Raw genomic sequence first — 17,364 nt, 5'->3', positions numbered from 1 at the left:
ATTCTCTTAATGTCTTATTGATATACTTTTTCAGAATTTTATATAGTTTTTTGTAGTTTTTCATCTGCAGGAATGTCTTTGTCAGAATATAAAGTTAAACTGAATTTATTACCAGTATAATTTAAAACATTTATAATTTCAAGGACATGTAATACACACACCATGTAAAGAGCTGAGTTATCTCACTTGCATTTTTCTGCATGTGCGTGTATATACTGTATATTGGTATAATATACAACAAAGTACACACAGCTGAGCTGTAGCTTAGAAATTCTATCCTATCAAGGTTTTGTATGCAGTCTTGTTTTCCTAAAATGGCAAAGGTATGTCCTGCTCTACTCTCCCTCTGATTGTCTAGCAGTCATTGCCTTTATTCGTTGAATTGGGTAGGTTTAGGCACGAGTGAAATTGGTTAGGGTCAATATGATATCAGGGTAAGCCAATCAGAGGCAGAGCAAGGTAGAGTAGGGCGGGTCATGCCTTTGCTCTTCAGGGAAAAACATCTTTGCATTTTGTATGAACTTTATGTATGGAAGGCATAGGTAGTGCTTTAACCCACCACACCAGACTGTAATTAAATGGAAAGAGAAGAGTGTCAGAGCTCCTGGTCTACAGGGACAATGTCAATGGGACACCCTGAGCCCACGTAATGTAAAAAAAAAAATATTAATAGTGCAACATGAAAAAAGTTACCATTGACATATTGTATATCAGTGACATTATTATGTCTTGCCTTACTCGTATTTGGGTGATACTACATGTGCTCCAAGTTTTGGAGCTACTACCCATACATTTGGAGGCTTGGGGACTGTAAACAGGAAGTATGATGTCAACAGGAAGTCAGTGAGATATGAGCTACAACTTGAGCCCCATCTTTTTTTAGCCTGTTTGATTACATTTGGCAAATTGGCACGATTAAAATTGTACTATTAAATGTTCTTTTATTCAGTATACCAATGGAGTGTAGATAACTATAGAAAACTGGAGTACTTTGATAATGAAGAAAACTTCAAAAATAAATCTATGGACATTTATTCATGATGGACACTGGAGATAGTGACATCTTAGAAGGGTAAGTCAAACTAAACGTAAAAGTATTTGTTTCATGTTCTGGTGTTTTATTATTGCCACATACTCTAAGAGAGAGGAGGAAAAAGTATTTATACTCACACAGGCTGCCTGCTGGACACTTTCCAGCAGGTGTTTGGCAGGGATGAGGAAGTCCAGCAGGCACTGTAATGCATCACCAAGGTAACGCTCCTCAATGGTGCGAAACAGCTGGCTGAGGACGATGGGCGCTGTGGCCTCGAAAGGCGGGAAGAGGGCCGACAGGGCACCCTGGATGGACGAGTCCAGAGATTCTGGGTTCTGGGAGACAAGAGGAGGTGGTCAGTGAGATGAGGTTTGTGCAGAAACATTAATATTTATAAGACTATGAGACTCTGGTTTAAGTTTTGTCTAGGACACATCTCTAGAATGGCACCAACAAAACTTAAAAAAAGACAATAAATCAAAGGAAAGTATATTGAAATTTTTGCATCTAATAGCCCCTTTTGGCTTCATTTCTCCAAGTGCTCATGTGCCACAGGAACTCAACCAAACCCTAAAATACAGACATCAAATTTAAAAACCCAACAAGAAGAAGAAAACAGCAGCTGTACACATAACAAAGACATAACAGAACATTGGTGTTGGTGCATAAATGAAGGAGTGGTTTGATCTGCACATTCTTTTAAAATGAGAACTGTATTGGCCTTTCAGCCAAGGAACATGAATCTTAACTTTAATTTAGGCCAAATAAATCTTCCGTATGTAATTAAAACAGCTGCCCTCAAACTGAAATCCTGGCATTGTAGTTAATAAATAGTATTGAAGATGGTTTAAATTGTAGTTGAACAGTCTATTTCATGTCATGTCTTGTTGTACTGTCAGGTCAAATGTGTGCCTGAGTCAGTACCCTGAGTGTGTTATGTGGACCATGAATTTCAAAAGGTAAATGTCTATTCTAAAACTGATTTATTTAAGAAAGTTCACATGGCTGAGATACATGTCAAGAACAAATGCTCTGCAAATGGTGGCCACTCGCTGTGCTCATTTGGAATCCCTCAAAGGGTTTTTCTGCATTATGAGAAAAATGCGATATGCTTTTTTGCATGAATGCACTTTGTGGATCAGTGAATTATTACCGGGCCTACCTGAATCAGACACAAATTAAAAGCTGCAGTGATCAAATTCACCAAAATCTAAAGATGTCAAAGAATTTCATACACTTAACAAAAGGCTTTGAGGTAAATTATAAACTGACATCTTTTGGGGGGTTGAGAGGGCTATTTGGTTGGAGCCTAATCAAAAGCTGTCCAACATTATCTGGAGATGATTAAGTCTGTCTTGCATGAGTATGCACAACTTGTTTCATGTCTGGCCAGGATATGCTTCATTTAAAGTGGTATATTTGTAGCAGACCGGGGTCAACGTCTGATCCTATTCAATGTGACAAGAAGAAACTAAGCAGACCAGAGAAATGCACAGTCCCATTAAAATTGCCCATAAAGATGCAAGTGCATGTAATGACACCATTTTCTGTCAAGAGAGTGGTTCCTCTGCTTACTGCCTGTACAGTACAAACGTCTGCACTGGATGAGTTACTAACACCAGCTGTGCCATGGGTGATGTCCAGCTAAACACATGGAAACTTTTCAGATGAAAAGACGCCATCTTTAAAGCATTTTTGTTGAACCACCCAATGGTATGAATTTGAGGTGGTGATGCTTTGAGATGTGGGGGCTGTCAGTGTGGATTAATAAAACAGCCTGTACTGTAAATACCGTACTTTTGATTTGATTGTGCAAAATATATGAGCTACAGTAAAATGACTTCTGGGCTTTGTCTGTCAGTTGGTTGTAAATTGTCATATGAATCAAATAGTTACTTCACAGTAATATGCTGGGGCATGGCTCTCTTAACAAAGCAAAGTGGCTTGGTGAGGCTGTACTTAAGTAGGGGGTCTGTGAGCTAAATGCTAACATCAAGAGGTCAGCATGCTAGCATGAACACAGTGGCAGGCTGTTTTCATTCACTGTCCACACTTACACCTATAAAAAGTAATGCTCTATAATTCGAATATAACCCATGTAATTGTGAGCCAGGACGATGTCATCATGTGAAATATGCTGCAGACTGTCCTCCCTCTTATAGCAGGATCTATACTAGTGCGTCATCTCTATGCAGAGCCTATGCTGTAACCTATGCACGTGGCCTATGCTGTTGTCAGCATTTAAACTTGTGCGGTGGCGTGTCTGTGTCATTCTGCAGTTATACCTCCAAAACACTTGTCGGTGGCAGGATTTCTGTGAAGTGTTGTAAAGTTTAGTTGATTCAAAACACACAATAAACATGTCTTAATAGAGACAAACACAAAGTACACAAATCAGCTTCACTATAACTCGCAGCATTCACATACAAAGCACTTGTCTTTGTCTGGACACATTTTCCCCACAAATACACCATGCTAACGTTTTTAGCACAAGCCTATGGCATTTTACATTGTGTAAATTAGCCTAGCAGCTAGTGGACTCTTCTCATATGAAGCCAGGGACAACAGCAACATTTGACAAAGGTAACATTACAAATTTTGCTTCCATTACAACACACAAGGTTTACCGACAAAACAACTGTCATATAAACGTTTTCCAAACAAATATAACATGTGAACGTGCTAGCCTAGCGAATAGTGGAGATTTCCTGTACTCATATGAAGCAAGGATAAATCACACACAAGACTTAAAATGCTATTTTGTGGAGGCTTTATTGTCTTCACAATTTATTGTTTCTGCATTTCTGTGACTTGTAGTTAGATTTCTGGGAAGGTGCACGTCAGGCTGAGGCATCGTTTCGATGCAGAAGTATAAATCCTGCTTAAGATGGGAGCAAAGGAGGAAGTCAAGGGATGCAACAAAATCCTCAAAATAAGACAGAGTGGATGGATGAGTTGAACAAACACAGGACTTTGACTCAGGAGACCAGGGTTTGTGTCCCATGTGAAATCAAAGGTCAGCAGTAAGTTTTAAGTATGTATGTAAATTCACGTCATCACGTCACACCCTCTCTTCACATTGTCACATTATGTAACGTGACATCACCCGCCCACGATTCCTTTCCTAGAGGCGCTAATTTGTAAGATGTCATATGAACCATTGTATGAGGATAAATGTAGCTGGTATAATGTTTACCATGTTCATCATGTTAGTGTGTTAGTAAGCTAACATTGTGCTAGCAATAAAAACAAAGTACAGCTAAGGCTAATTGAATGTCATTAATATTGCAGGTATCTGGAAATGGAAGTGTCTTGGTATCTGGTATTGTAATTTCAGGTTGATGATGGAGCTAAGTAAAAACTTAAAGGAGCACCAAAGTTATTTTTATTTTTGTTTAATTTTTTAAAATCCTATTTATGTGTGAGAGGACATGGATAACTGTACAAAACCTCATGGCAATAGATCTAATGGTAGAAGACAAGTCAAGGATCATCAGAGTCAAAGGGTTACATTGTCTGGGAACCATGAATGTCTGTTCAAACTTTCCAGGCACATCATTCTCTCAACTGCATTTCATATATGAGGTAAGTGTGTGTAATATATTACATTGAAATGCAGAGTGCTGTTCTTTTCTTCACAAACAGTCAAATAAATGTCTCTTTGTAATGAAAACAACATGAATAACATTCACGTCATTGGGTTGAAAATAAGGACTTGACACTTACTCTGGATCTGGACAGGTCTTCGCCGCAAACCACAGCAGGCGTGCTATTCATACAATCAGTTCACAGTACCCTGCTGTGTCAATCTCCCAGCCCTACAAAGGAGTCTGTTTTTACCCCCCCATTCTCACTTAGCTTGATGGCCTAACCAGACCAGAGAGCGGCCCAGGGTAAACACAAGTGCTGCAGCTTCAAAGACCCCACACTGGTTAGCACTGGGACTGTGCTGACTGCTTGGCTAACGGATGCTTATGCGAGCAACACACTGGGAACAAAGGTCATAAAGCTGTTTCATGATTCAATGAATAATTCAGTACATCATTCAACTTTGATTGTGCGACTCAGTTTAGTGTTTGCATTCACTGTGAGCTAAAACTTCAGGATTGTGCATTTGGATACAAGGTGGTTGTGTCCAATTTCAGTGTCTGCTAAATACGTTAATCAACTTATGCTAAGGATTTGTGTCTCTTGTAGACATTACATGTCCTCAGTAGAAAAGAATGCTTCCTTTTTGTGATTGTGCACATCTGTCACAATAGATTAGGAAATGGAGAGCAGAGTGCCTTCGAGGCTGGCCCTTGAATGGTAATGCATCACAGCTGTTTCAGACTGACTGCAGCCATTCAACTTTGGGTATCTACTGTATTTCTCAAAGCTAACGATAAACCTGAGGTCATGTGTAATACGACACAGCACTGTAAAGTTACTGTACAGGCCTGAGACGCTCAGTTTCCCTAAGTTTTATTTGAATAGGTGGACTTTTTCTGATGTAGACGATGATACTCTGAAATTATTCGAGCAGGCCCACTCTTCTGTAGCCTGACTTTAAATCAACCCTTCATTGAAATTCAACCTTAAACAAAAATATCAGTGACTTATTACCATAACATTACTTCAAAATCATTTGAGATCTAAACCTCTTTTTGTTAACACTCTGGCTAAAATGACAAACGCTTATGCCTGGATAAACTTCTTCTGAAAACAAAGAGGGCTAAAAGCATGAGACGTTTCCCCCTGACTGGAACTCCTCTCTGTGGGTGGTTTGGCTAGTGATATTCATATGCGCGAGACCCTCTTGAGATTTTACTTAGCATTGCTCAGCTGGACCCAGTTCAGACAGGCTAGCCAGCCAAATGAACTGAGGGCAAGCTGCTGGTGTTGTGAGCACTTCTGTATCTCATTACATCTGACAGACTGCCAGACAACATGCCAAACAGGCCTGAACTGTGAAAGCTTCAGCAGAAATTCTTTTGAGACAAAGGAAAACTGTGCCCTGACTGAGTAGGTGCTGTTGGTTTGGTATTTCAAACATTAAATCAATCATAATCACAGTCATAGTTATAGTAATATAAACTAAACTGGTTAAAACAGTTAGCGAAGTAGTTGCACTGTTCAGTGAGCAAGCAATTTGGATCTGAAAAAGAGCATTAGTATACTAAGTACATTTATAATGCACATGGAAAACTCAGCTTCATCTTCTCTGGAAGAAGAAGAAAACACTTTATTGATCTCTGTAGGGAAATTAAGTTTTTATTGCTCACTGTTTTTATTTTTAGACATTACACACACAGGCCCGAAACACACACACATGAACACCTATTGCACACAACCTATACACATGCATTAAGGAAGTTTTTCACTGCTGGAAAGATGGTCTTTTTATAAAACTGAACTGTCTATGCAGCAGAAAGACAAGGCTCAAGAGGTAGGTAGAAAACCTACAACTACCAGTATGCCCTGAACCAATAAATGCTACCACTGGTGACTGATTTAAAGCACACTCAGAAAACAATATGGTGGCCGGTTGGTTACAAACAATCTCAATTAACAGTTAAACAGCAAGTTAAAATATGTCTCTGAGCTCTTATGTCTCACTTTAGGAGAGGAATAGGCAACGCAGTGACAGAGCCTTGTTTTATACTTGATCAACATTGCTTAGTTTTACTTTTCAATCTCAGTATTTTCAGCATCTGTTTTTATAATACAGGAAACAGTATGGCGCCTAATTCCTGTTCTCAAACAGCCGAACAGGGCACAAAAAATATGACAGTTTGAACAGAGTTTGATTAGAGTTTGGTCTAAGTTTGCTTCAATAATCTCTGTGTATTCTTATGGCATCTGAAGTAGCCTATAATCTGTAGTTTGTGCAACAGAGCTGTGAGATGAGCAGGGAGATCTGGTCACTGGTAAGATGGAGGGGAGTTTACCACAGTTCATTTACTCTTACCACCCACATTGTTATGATGGAAAGCTGGTTGAAAATCTGCAAAGTATCACTGTAATAGAAAGGCATCAGAGCGAGGAGCAAGCAGTGCCCAGGAGGCAAACTGGCACTTCTCCAGCTACCAGTCCACACTCTTGGTCCGTACAGGGAATTGAAAAGACTGTCCTCCGGTTCCTGAGCCAATGCCCCACGGGCTGAGCCACTGCTGCCCCCCCATAAAAACTCAGCTACCTCATAATCTCTAGGTTGTTTTTATTTCATTCTACATGACCATTCTTAACTCACATGACCTTTGTGTATTCAAGATTCCCGTTTCCTCCCAATACCACAGCTCTCCCAACTTACAATAGCAACAGAGGGCTGGTTTGGGCACTCATTGGAGTTGAAGAGGTTGTATGTATGAAAAAGTAAAGCCAGTGCATACCCTCTATAAATGCCAGGAATACACCTTAAGTTCTGACATTTGTGCTGGAGTTTCCTGGTCTTTTCATGCAGGCTACCTTTGGCTGAACAAACCCATAGTACTGTATAAGCTGCTCAACCATTTTAAGTGTCTGCAGTAAACTTTTAGTCCCTCTGCTGTTTTGTCTGCCGCACAGCCTTTTCTTTTGTGTTCTTAACAGTTCCTCCCACCACAAAAACTCTGGGCTAACACCAATTTGTTCAGTCCCGTGTGAACACCCACACACAATCACTTCCCTACATCTTTATGATAACACAATTTTTCACTGTATATCAGTGCACAGCATCTAACTCGCGTTTCCTTATGTTGACAGAAACAGAGTTGCTACTTCTTTTTCCAAAGTATTTTTACTCCCACAATCAGCCAGTGAGGAGCATTCAATCAAGCTTAAATCCTGAACCTTTATCTTGGTCTGCAGAGACACTGGGGTTTGATCGATGTCCGGCTGACGACCACATTCCACTGCCGCCTCCTCTACACATTCGACACAAGGGGATTCCCTCTCTGCCCATTATTGTCCAGCGCAGCCTGTGATTTAACTCTTGAAATAGCTTCAGTCTGCAACAAAGATCATTGTCTGGCCTGAATTGGCATGCCAGTGTGGACAACAGTCATCTGTCTTTGTCCTCTACACCATCCAGGCCCTGCGGGAGTTTTTGCAGTGTTGACTATTGAGCAGATAATTACAGGTTTCCTCTATACTGCCTTGGGCTACGGTCAAGAAAGTCAGGAGCCAGATTTGAGCCACAGTATAAACAAGCTGTCAAGGTGTATAACACACAATGTGTATCTGTGTCATCAGCCATAACAGCTCAAAAGATTAGAGCGAGTAAGCTGAGCAGAATGTGATTTTAAAGAAGATTATCTTCAGCTAAATGGACACGGCTCCCAATGTGACTCGCTGGAAGGATCTGTTGACATCTCTGTCTCGACTGGTCATCACGTTTGCTTGAAATGCTCATAAGAAATGGACTGTCACTGCACCTCTGGGCTCAACCCAAAACATAAGCAGAAGCGACAGTTGAGTTCAGACCTGCCAGGAAATCCTGAAGACGTCTGCCTGAATTCTGCATGTGCGGACATGCAGATATGTCCGAGTGTCTCAGATGACACACCACCAACTCAGCCATAACATCGGCCAATCACAGCACAGGCACAGAGGGCTGATGAGATATGACACCTAGCCACAAAGATAATAAGAAATAACATCATGGGAAGAAGATTAAGATAATTTGCAGCTTTTAAATGACTATAACTGGCTTCACACGAAACCTTAGCAGTGGGAAGATGCTGAGTCTCGGAGCAATAATAATCAAGAACACTGTCTTATGATGCGTTCACATGGGTTCAGACAGATGGTAGATGGCAAGACAAAATCATTTTAATGGAAGACAGCAGGACGGTAAAATTAAGTGAGGCCAGATGAGAATACCAGCAACGGCATTGCTATCCAAAGTGAAGACATGAAAACTTCTTGTCATCCTCCGTGACGGAATTTACTAGGAGACAACATGGGAGATCTGGATGAAGATATTATCTGTAAAGATAAACTTTTTTTCCTGGAAACCTCTGACTGACTATGTTTAAATTTGTGTATGTATGTACTCCTGTTCGTCTTTATGTAATTCTTATTTTATGCTTTTTCATATGTTTTTACGTCACTTATATTTGATTTTTATGTGCTGTAATTATTGACCAGCATTTCTTGCATACTATCATTTTATCAATTAAAAAAATTAACAACTAGAAGCTCATAATTTAAATTAATTTGTATTTAAATAACAAACACAAAATAATTTTATTTAAAGGTGTACTATGCAGGAATGTTGGCTATTGTTTGTAAACAGTACTGCCAGCTAAAGTAAGAGCGGATGCCAACCCCAGCTTTGTCCGCTTGGCGTTTTGCCTTTCTATATTTGTAATTTCTGGCACTGTATCCGTGATTTTCATAACTTCCTCTTGGATGTGTGCTGCTTACGGTCTGGCGCCATTTCACTACCTTTTTATAAAGTGCTGACCTTACCTGCGCTCTGTGCCCAGGAATGTCCCGAAAACAGCAAAATAAGATGGAAATAATTAAATACAGGCAGAGGGCAGAGTGTCTGCAGAAAAATACACCACCACACACTGAGAGTGGGTCATAAGAGGTATTTCTTCTGTATGAGAAAATCCTGGATAGTATACCTTTAATTTATTTTATTCCCATCTTTGTAAACAATGTGACATCACCATAGCAACATATCATCATGTGTGTTTTGTATTCCCACAGTTTATTTGTTTGTTTTTTCCACGTCGTCCAGAAGGTGTTATTCATCTGAGTTTAAGTGAGCTCAGCATTAGTCACATCATAATCAAAAACATGTTACACTGTTATCTCTCAGTTATTCGCCATCCTTCTCCACTTTTCCCTTCTTAAACATTTGGTATCTGTGTTTTGGCGGCGAGACAGTGCTGTCTTTGTGTTTGATCCACTCTTGTTAAACTCAGCAGAGGGGCACTCCATTCAGCTAAGCCATCTTAAATCCTTTTAACCAGTAAAAAAAAATGGCCCCTTCGAGATAAAACCCCTACATCATTTCTTAGAGTTGCCGCTGCCAGGAGTAAACACGGTGTGTGTTCGCTATCAGACCTTGAATCTGCCTGGGTTCCTCTTACTCATTCATTTTGTAGTTTGTAAGAGCTCAAGTTGTGTTTGTAGAGTGAAGAGGCCACATTAATAGTGTGTCAGGTTTCTGGTTCTGCCTTTTGTTTCTCATTTCACACGAGCTTCAAGAATTTAAAACCAGCCAGGTTTGTACAGTACCCTATGAGGTTGAGCTGACGTTTGATTACACAAGAGACTCATTAATCCATCCTGAATCTGTAAATAATGAACAATGAACTTGTAATATTCTTCCATGGAAGTGGGAACAATACTGCTGAGGAAATCTGTCTCCGCTGTGTAGAACAATCAGCCAAGTGTGTCTGAATCCGACATAAATCCATGCTGTCATCTCAAAAAACGCTGACTCACAGCCGCCTGTCATGGCAACCACACATTACGAAATGCAACATTTAAAAAAACGTGCTCTGAAACAATGCCTGCATTTACTACTGTTTTGGATGCACGTAACAAAAGAGTGACTGTCTCCTTCCCTGTCATGCCATGTCAGGATATACAGGATCAAACAGGTGTATACAGTAGTTTAAAAAGTTGCACAATGCCCGATGAGGATAAGAGGTGCAGCGGGGTGTGGGACAGATGAAGCTTTAAAACACAAGATATCAGAAATGTGGAAGGTTACCCCAGAAAATCTCAAGTCCCCCATGTACATTTAAAAACAAAAACTGGCATGTAACATCTTAACGTTCCCATGTTGACTTCTTTTTTTTTTGGAATGTGTCCACAACTGATTCAAAATGAACCGCTCCCATATAACATGACCAAACAAAGCCTCCTAGATCTCAGCTCATCTCCCAAAGCTTACATTCTGGCAAACTACCAGGAAGCAAAATTCAAAATGGTTTGTTTTTGGAGAGACTGCAACACGCCATAATAGCTCCCATAGTTCACCTCGCGATGCTAACATGGCCAAGAAATTGAAAAGGATAAATAATACAGGAGAAGGAATGCCTTATGAAATCCATTAAGCCGTAGCGCAGGGGATTTGTTAGCTGGTCAGCATGTGAGTGTGTTTATAAGGAGTGGACTAAACACTGACATCTGCTGATCTTCATTCCTGTGCTTTGTAAAGTTTTCTGTAAGTCCAAACAAGTGCAACTCCGAACAGAGCTATACAGAGCACGGCAGCAGCTCACAAGCTGAATGTTTTATCCTTCAGTAAATGTCGCCTCGTCACACAGGGTGTCAACTCACATTTGCCCAACAGATCCCATTAAAGTTGTTCAGCTGGTTTTGAATCAAGGCAAGCAAGAACTTCTTATGACTTGTGTCTGATGTGTCGTGATCAGTGAACCAGCTTAAATACAACTGTTATCTTCCCAAAAAAGCAACCAGCCGAGCCACAAAAACAGAAACTTTCAAACACAGTCTGGGAAGGAAATGACAATGTTGCTGTAACTGTGCTTCTAGAGACAATGCATGATGAAAAGTGACTCACAGACAGCCTATTGCTGCTCAGACACTTTCCCCCCCATACACTCACAATACACTGCACAGTCTCTGCTGAGTTTGACCCACTTTTGTGATACAGAGATAATAAACACGCTGAAAATATGGCTCACAGCTCCATGACAACTTTCAGAAACTCAACTTGCTGATTGAAGCAGGGTAGAAATAATTCGGCTCCACGGAGCAGATGTCTGCAATTATACATATTTTCCCTATAAATCACATTGCTTTATTGTTTAGATTTTCCCCCGTTTGCCTCTGTTGAAATCTGGCGAAAACACAGCAAGTGAAGCAGAGGGCAGGAGGTATTATTTGTCCGCCAAAGGGAGCACAGACGATGGTATTGTAAAGTTGTGAAGAGTTGTTACAGTCAGGGGAAAAAGCTACTGATGACTGTCCGTCCCATGGCTGTTAAAGGGAAAGAGACACAGCTGTGACCCTTTAAAGCCGGGCCAGTACGTATACAGTCAGCCAATCAGAATCTGGATGCTCTCACACAGCGTGTCCACAGTGTATCCAACAGTTAATAGATTAAGGTATGTGCATGCATACTGTAAGCTGAGTGGTTGGAAAAAGCACCGTGACTGATGAGCATATCTGACTGATGATATGGAGCAGGTATGTGATAGTCTGTGGGAGTCTGTGAGTGTTCCTGCCAGTGATCAAGAGACTTACATCTGCTATAATAAAATATTTTTATATTAAAAGTGGGTCAAATGGCTATATGTGACTGAAAGGTGGTTATAATGAACCTGTGTTATCACATGACTCTAAGCTGTGCTGCGCGTTTTAGCATGTTTCAGCTCACTGTTTTGGTTTTACATCTGCTACATAAACTTTTCAAAAAAAAAAAAAAGGAGAAAGTCTGATAACCTCACTGACTCACTGTACACTATCTGCTCAGCATCAAACAACATGGCTAGCGACTCGCTGGTGAACATAGTGGAGCATTTATCAACTTGAGAGCCTGTTGTGTTTTTTCCAGCAGTTAGTGGAGAGCAAAACGGAGCTAAAAGGAGAGTGTATATGAGACTCATCAGGTGGACACAAACACCAAATGAATGCTAATGTTGCTCTGTGTCTGCTGAATGTGTCAATACAGCCCATTCTTATTCCCGGACAGTCAAAAACTACCGCTTTGTCATGGCTCTTGGCGTATGATATGGATGCCAAAGGCACCCTTTAGCGTCTTTATGAGACGCGCTGGGTTTTCAATTAACTCCAGTATAAACCCAGCTGTGGAAATACTGTACGTGACGGTGAGAGCAACTAATGTAGAATTAAGAGTTGGAAAGTCTGCGCAGGGTGGGAGGGAGGTGAAGTGGATGGGTCAAACAAAACCAGACTTTCATCCAGGTTAATGTCCCGTGCAAAACCAAAAGTCAATGTTGTTTTAACGTAAAATTATGTCACTTGCACACTTACGTCCCATGGGAAACCAGAGGGTGTCTTAGTGTAACTTTACATAATTACGTAGGATTGTCATGCACTGATATTACTCCTGTGATGTATTTGTGTCACATTAAGAAACATACTTATTTCAGCCCAAAACATGATCTTTTTTCTTCACTTTATCAAGTTGATGCCTATTGTACAGTTAACGACATATTACACTGTGTTTCAGCTGTGCATCCAATAGATGCGCTATAGAATGCCCTGTATGTCAATATGAGATGCCGAGGGGAGTGACAAAGCGTTGGTATTTACCAACCTGAGAACGAGAAAGGGTTGGTAAATGTTCTTCTAAAATAACCTTTTGCTAATGACAGTTGGCATTTTTACCATTTTAGATGAATCACAGAAAAACCTGCTCAGCACAAACCAAACATGTTTTGGCAAGACGAGAGCACATCCAAAACCTGAGAGTGGCTCTCACACAGGCTTTGATTTGCATTAACTTTGAATAGACTTTGAATTCCGCAACAGACACTTAAACAGCACACACTGCTGATCACCATGTTTGCTGTACAGTGAATGAAATAACACAAGCTGCTGTAAGGCCTTAAGAAGAAAGTGCTTGACCTTGCTGGTGAATGAATGACTTTTGGCTGTCCTTGTCACACAGTAACTCCTGTAAAGGCAAATACATTTCACACCAGCAAGCCACGGCTCTGGGTTATGTATTGTTGCCGAGTGTTTACCCAAGATTGAAACTTGGTGCAGTAATCTAATAATTTAGACTCTGCAGGCTCATGACTGGAAGTTGGAGGGTGGTCACGGAAGACGACATCAGTCAAGCAATAAGTAAAACAAACAGTTGGGGCCGTAAAAGCTGGCTTAACAAGTGCTGCCGTAGATGTGAAGGGAGGACAAAGTACAGTGGTGGCCATGATACGCAGCCAAGTCTGGACTGCTTTAAACATCCTTCCTTCCTGCTCACTTTAAAGCTATCATTTAGACAGCACGCTGGGACAGATGTTAGGGGTCCGACTGATTTCCATATAAAGAAGAAAGCTACATTGGATAAACAGAAAGCTGAATTCTAGATAGTACAAGCTAAATATGCATCACTATGATCTTTATCCAATCCTAACTCCTAATTTGCATTTATTTGAGGGTTTTTTTTTTGTTTTGTTTTTTGCAACAGCAACAACCAGTAAATAAGTTCAAAGACGCCACATCCTCCCACAAACCCGTCATCAAACATGTTCCCATCTTGTGGCTCACTCTTTGTCATTCATTAGTTTCTTTTGTGACCAGGATTACACTGGTCCTCTTAACTCGTAAAAAGCCGTGTAGTTTGAACCTTTCAAAGTGCCGAACACTAAACAGGAGAACTCCATTATGTGTGCATGCAAAGCAGTCAAATAATTCATACTCTGAAAACACTCTCCACATGCTGAAGTATGTGTGCCATCCGCATCAATTAAGTCCCAACCAAAGGACTTAAAGATGCAAAACAAAAGGCAGTGTGTGTGTCTCTCTGTCACTCTCTCTTTGTCAGCGTGCACACACTTTACAAAGCTTGAAATGCTGTGGGCTGGTGAGGTGAAACAGTCCCACCAACTGTGCACATGATGACAAAAAAGGTTTGAAGAGTGCAGCTACATTAGCTTTGTGCTGCCTCTGTATGTCACAAAGATAAGGTTTCATAAAATGAGAACAAAGAATGTGCATCAATACTGTGCACGGTATCATGCTGCTGAAAAAAAAGCTGCTAAAAGCATAGAAAATGCATTAGTTACAACACATCAGGCTTTCAAAAACTTCAGTCACACATGACTGACATAGCCACAGAGAGAAACAAAGTCACTTGTCCAAAGCAGAGGCTCTCACTCTCAGTTACTGGGTCAGTGGAGCACTTTAACCCTTTAACCTGAGCCTAACAACAGACAGGAATTAAAAAACTTGTGAAGTCTTGATGTTACTTTACCATGTTTGCAGGCGTTTCTCCTCTACAAAACTGAAAGTTATTTCATTTTTGGCCCTGGTAATCCTCTCCAGACAGTCTCCCTGGGCTCCGTGCTGAGAGACTTGCCATGTTTAGAGCATCAACAACAGGAGTCGACTGAAGTACATCCACATGACAGTGAGTTGTCTTGGTGGCAAAGTAACCAAAGTCATTTCCATTCTTCATAGACTTTCTGCTAGTTTGAGTGTGTAGCAACAGAGAGCAGCAAATGTTCAAGCTGCCTGTTGATCCTTCACTTCTCTTTCACTTCTCTGGCTACTCTGAGTGTTTGGGGGACAGAGAGAGAGAGAGAGAGCGAGAGACAGGGAGAGAGAGGGAAGGAGGGAGTAAGGGAGGGGGAGGAGAAAAGCTTTCCCTTTCAGAGGAAATCCCCCTCGAGGCTTTTCAGAGTTTCTTCGCTCACTCTCTCTCAAACACGCAGGCTTTATCACATACCCGAGCACACCCACAAACACAGTATGCCACAAATGGATACACAATAACATGCCAGTCTGCAAAGAGACTCTCACTAAACATGTGTGTTACTGTATGTCATGTAAGACTTGAACAATTCTCACATTTGTTATAAACACACACACATACACACTCCTTTGACCCGGCACAGAGAGCTGCAGAAATCCAGCCCCTCGTCTGAGGCCCCTTTCTTTCTATTTTAATCACTGGGAGCTTTTAAAAAGGCTAAGTCAGTCTTTCTTCTCTCTCCTGTCCCTTGTAGACTTCCACTGTCTGCTCTGGGCTTTCTCATTTCCTTTCTCCAGCAATTGTCTTCCGGCAGACTGCCCAGTCTTTGACTCATATCAAAGGGAGAGACAGCAGAGGGGGCTTCCCTGCAGAGGTCCGAGCCAAACGGCAGGCATGTGAAGAGAGCTGCTATGCTTCCACATTAAGCTGGAGGAATGTAGGGGTTACACCCTCTGGACTACATTTTACATCTGGGTTTGGAAGATGTATGGAGTACGAAACCCAAGACCTCCTGCTGCAAGAGGAGAGGTTCATCACCGAGGCATTCCTCCAGGAAGAAGATTGACAGGCGATCGTTTATTTCTGTCTGAGAATGAGTATGAGCGAGGTGGTTTAGACAAGCAGCTCACGCTCGGCCTCAGCCCTCAAGCCTCTGTCTGTTCCTTCGCTCAAATTCCAGAAATTACACGAGAGTCCATAAATATTTTCGTCACGAGGAAGAAAGGGCAGAATATATTTCTTTTAATCAAAAGTTCCCCATTATTCAGCAGGTGAAGTTTCAGCTGGAAATATGAAACATAAGCCTTTGCCTCTCCCTCTGTAATTCTCTCTGTATCTGTGGTTTCTTGCTCTGCACAAACTGCCGTCTCCGGAGCATTCCTCACATGTTTTTCTTTTGCAGAAAGAAAGCCACGCTAATTTGTCTCTCACCCTGAGCCACAGAAATATGTAGGTGACGCTCTTAAAATGAGGTACACTATTCCATTCCCTGTTTCTCCTTCTCTCTGTCTCAATCAATCTTTCTTTACCTCCTTTGTACTCTTTCGACAGAAGACCACAGCTTGTGTTTTTAACATTCCACAACAATATAACTATCAACTCCCCAATATTTGGGATTTTATTACACCTGTATAAAACACCAAAAAGTGAAGCAACAGATGGTAGCTGAAGAATGGTGGCCAAATGTACTACCTCATACTAAATTAACAATGATCAGACCAATGCCAACATAAATATTAAAGGAGCTCTAAATGGTATTCAGAGCATCAATATAGCAGTAAACAACTATTTACTATGTAAAGGTATAGTGGAGCAATGACGTCCTGACCAGAGAGTGACGTAATGCTTCTATGTTGTAGTAGCCAGTGGAGTTGGGTTGATTTCCAGTTTGAGTTTTCCAGCATTAGTAATAAGCAATATTACTACACGATGAACGTAATATTATGTTTTTTTATACAACACATTCTCACTCTGACCTCGTCACATATTGACATTTTGGTCATGGACTTTCCACGTCCACATTTGACGTGCAAGGTACCCTGGGTGCATTGGTTGTTGATGTTCTGGGACACCGTGTCAAGTTCACTTCTTTCAAGATACACTTCCGTTTTCACAGGAAATTTAACATTTACATACAGTCTCTTTCAAAATAAACGCATTACGTCAGTTCAACACTGCAAATGGACCTTTTTTTTTCACCCCCCCCCCACTCGCCTCGTCTGTGCTGGCGAGTACCGCAGAACCTCCACGGACTGTCACATCCAGACGGTCCCGGTGTTTCTTCCGCAGGCTCCGCTTCACTCAGCTTCACTCAGCTGCCCGATATACCCGCTGCTTCTTCCCACATTGACCTGAATAACAAACCAGGGCTCGGTGCTCCGGTTGGATCCAAACGGAGAGCCGCTAGCTGGGAAGCTAGCGGAGGCTAACTGGCTGT

The 17,364-nt window shown here is 41.2% G+C and overlaps 1 protein-coding gene across 2 annotated transcripts in view; it reads right to left on the bottom strand.

Annotated features, from left to right (window-relative positions):
- Positions 1-17,364, bottom strand: part of LOC126386342 (uncharacterized protein KIAA1755 homolog) — a 49,829-nt gene that overhangs the window by 24,022 nt on the left and 8,443 nt on the right. The window contains exons 1-2 of one of the 2 annotated variants that reach the window (XM_050038614.1): positions 14,928-15,231; positions 1,171-1,368 (exon numbers count right to left, since the gene is read on the bottom strand). In XM_050038614.1, coding sequence (XP_049894571.1) covers positions 1,171-1,368; positions 14,928-14,930 — 201 coding nt within the window. In that variant the 5' untranslated portion in view covers positions 14,931-15,231. Of the gene's footprint in view, positions 1-1,170; positions 1,369-14,927; positions 15,232-17,364 lie in introns of those variants that run through there. The other variant, XM_050038615.1, reaches the window with a different exon arrangement.

Source organism: Epinephelus moara, chromosome 24, assembly GCF_006386435.1.
Source record: "Epinephelus moara isolate mb chromosome 24, YSFRI_EMoa_1.0, whole genome shotgun sequence".
Classification (NCBI taxonomy): domain Eukaryota; kingdom Metazoa; phylum Chordata; class Actinopteri; order Perciformes; family Serranidae; genus Epinephelus; species Epinephelus moara.
The sequence above is the reverse complement of the archived record's forward strand: the minus strand, read 5'-3'. Positions and strand labels throughout refer to the sequence as shown.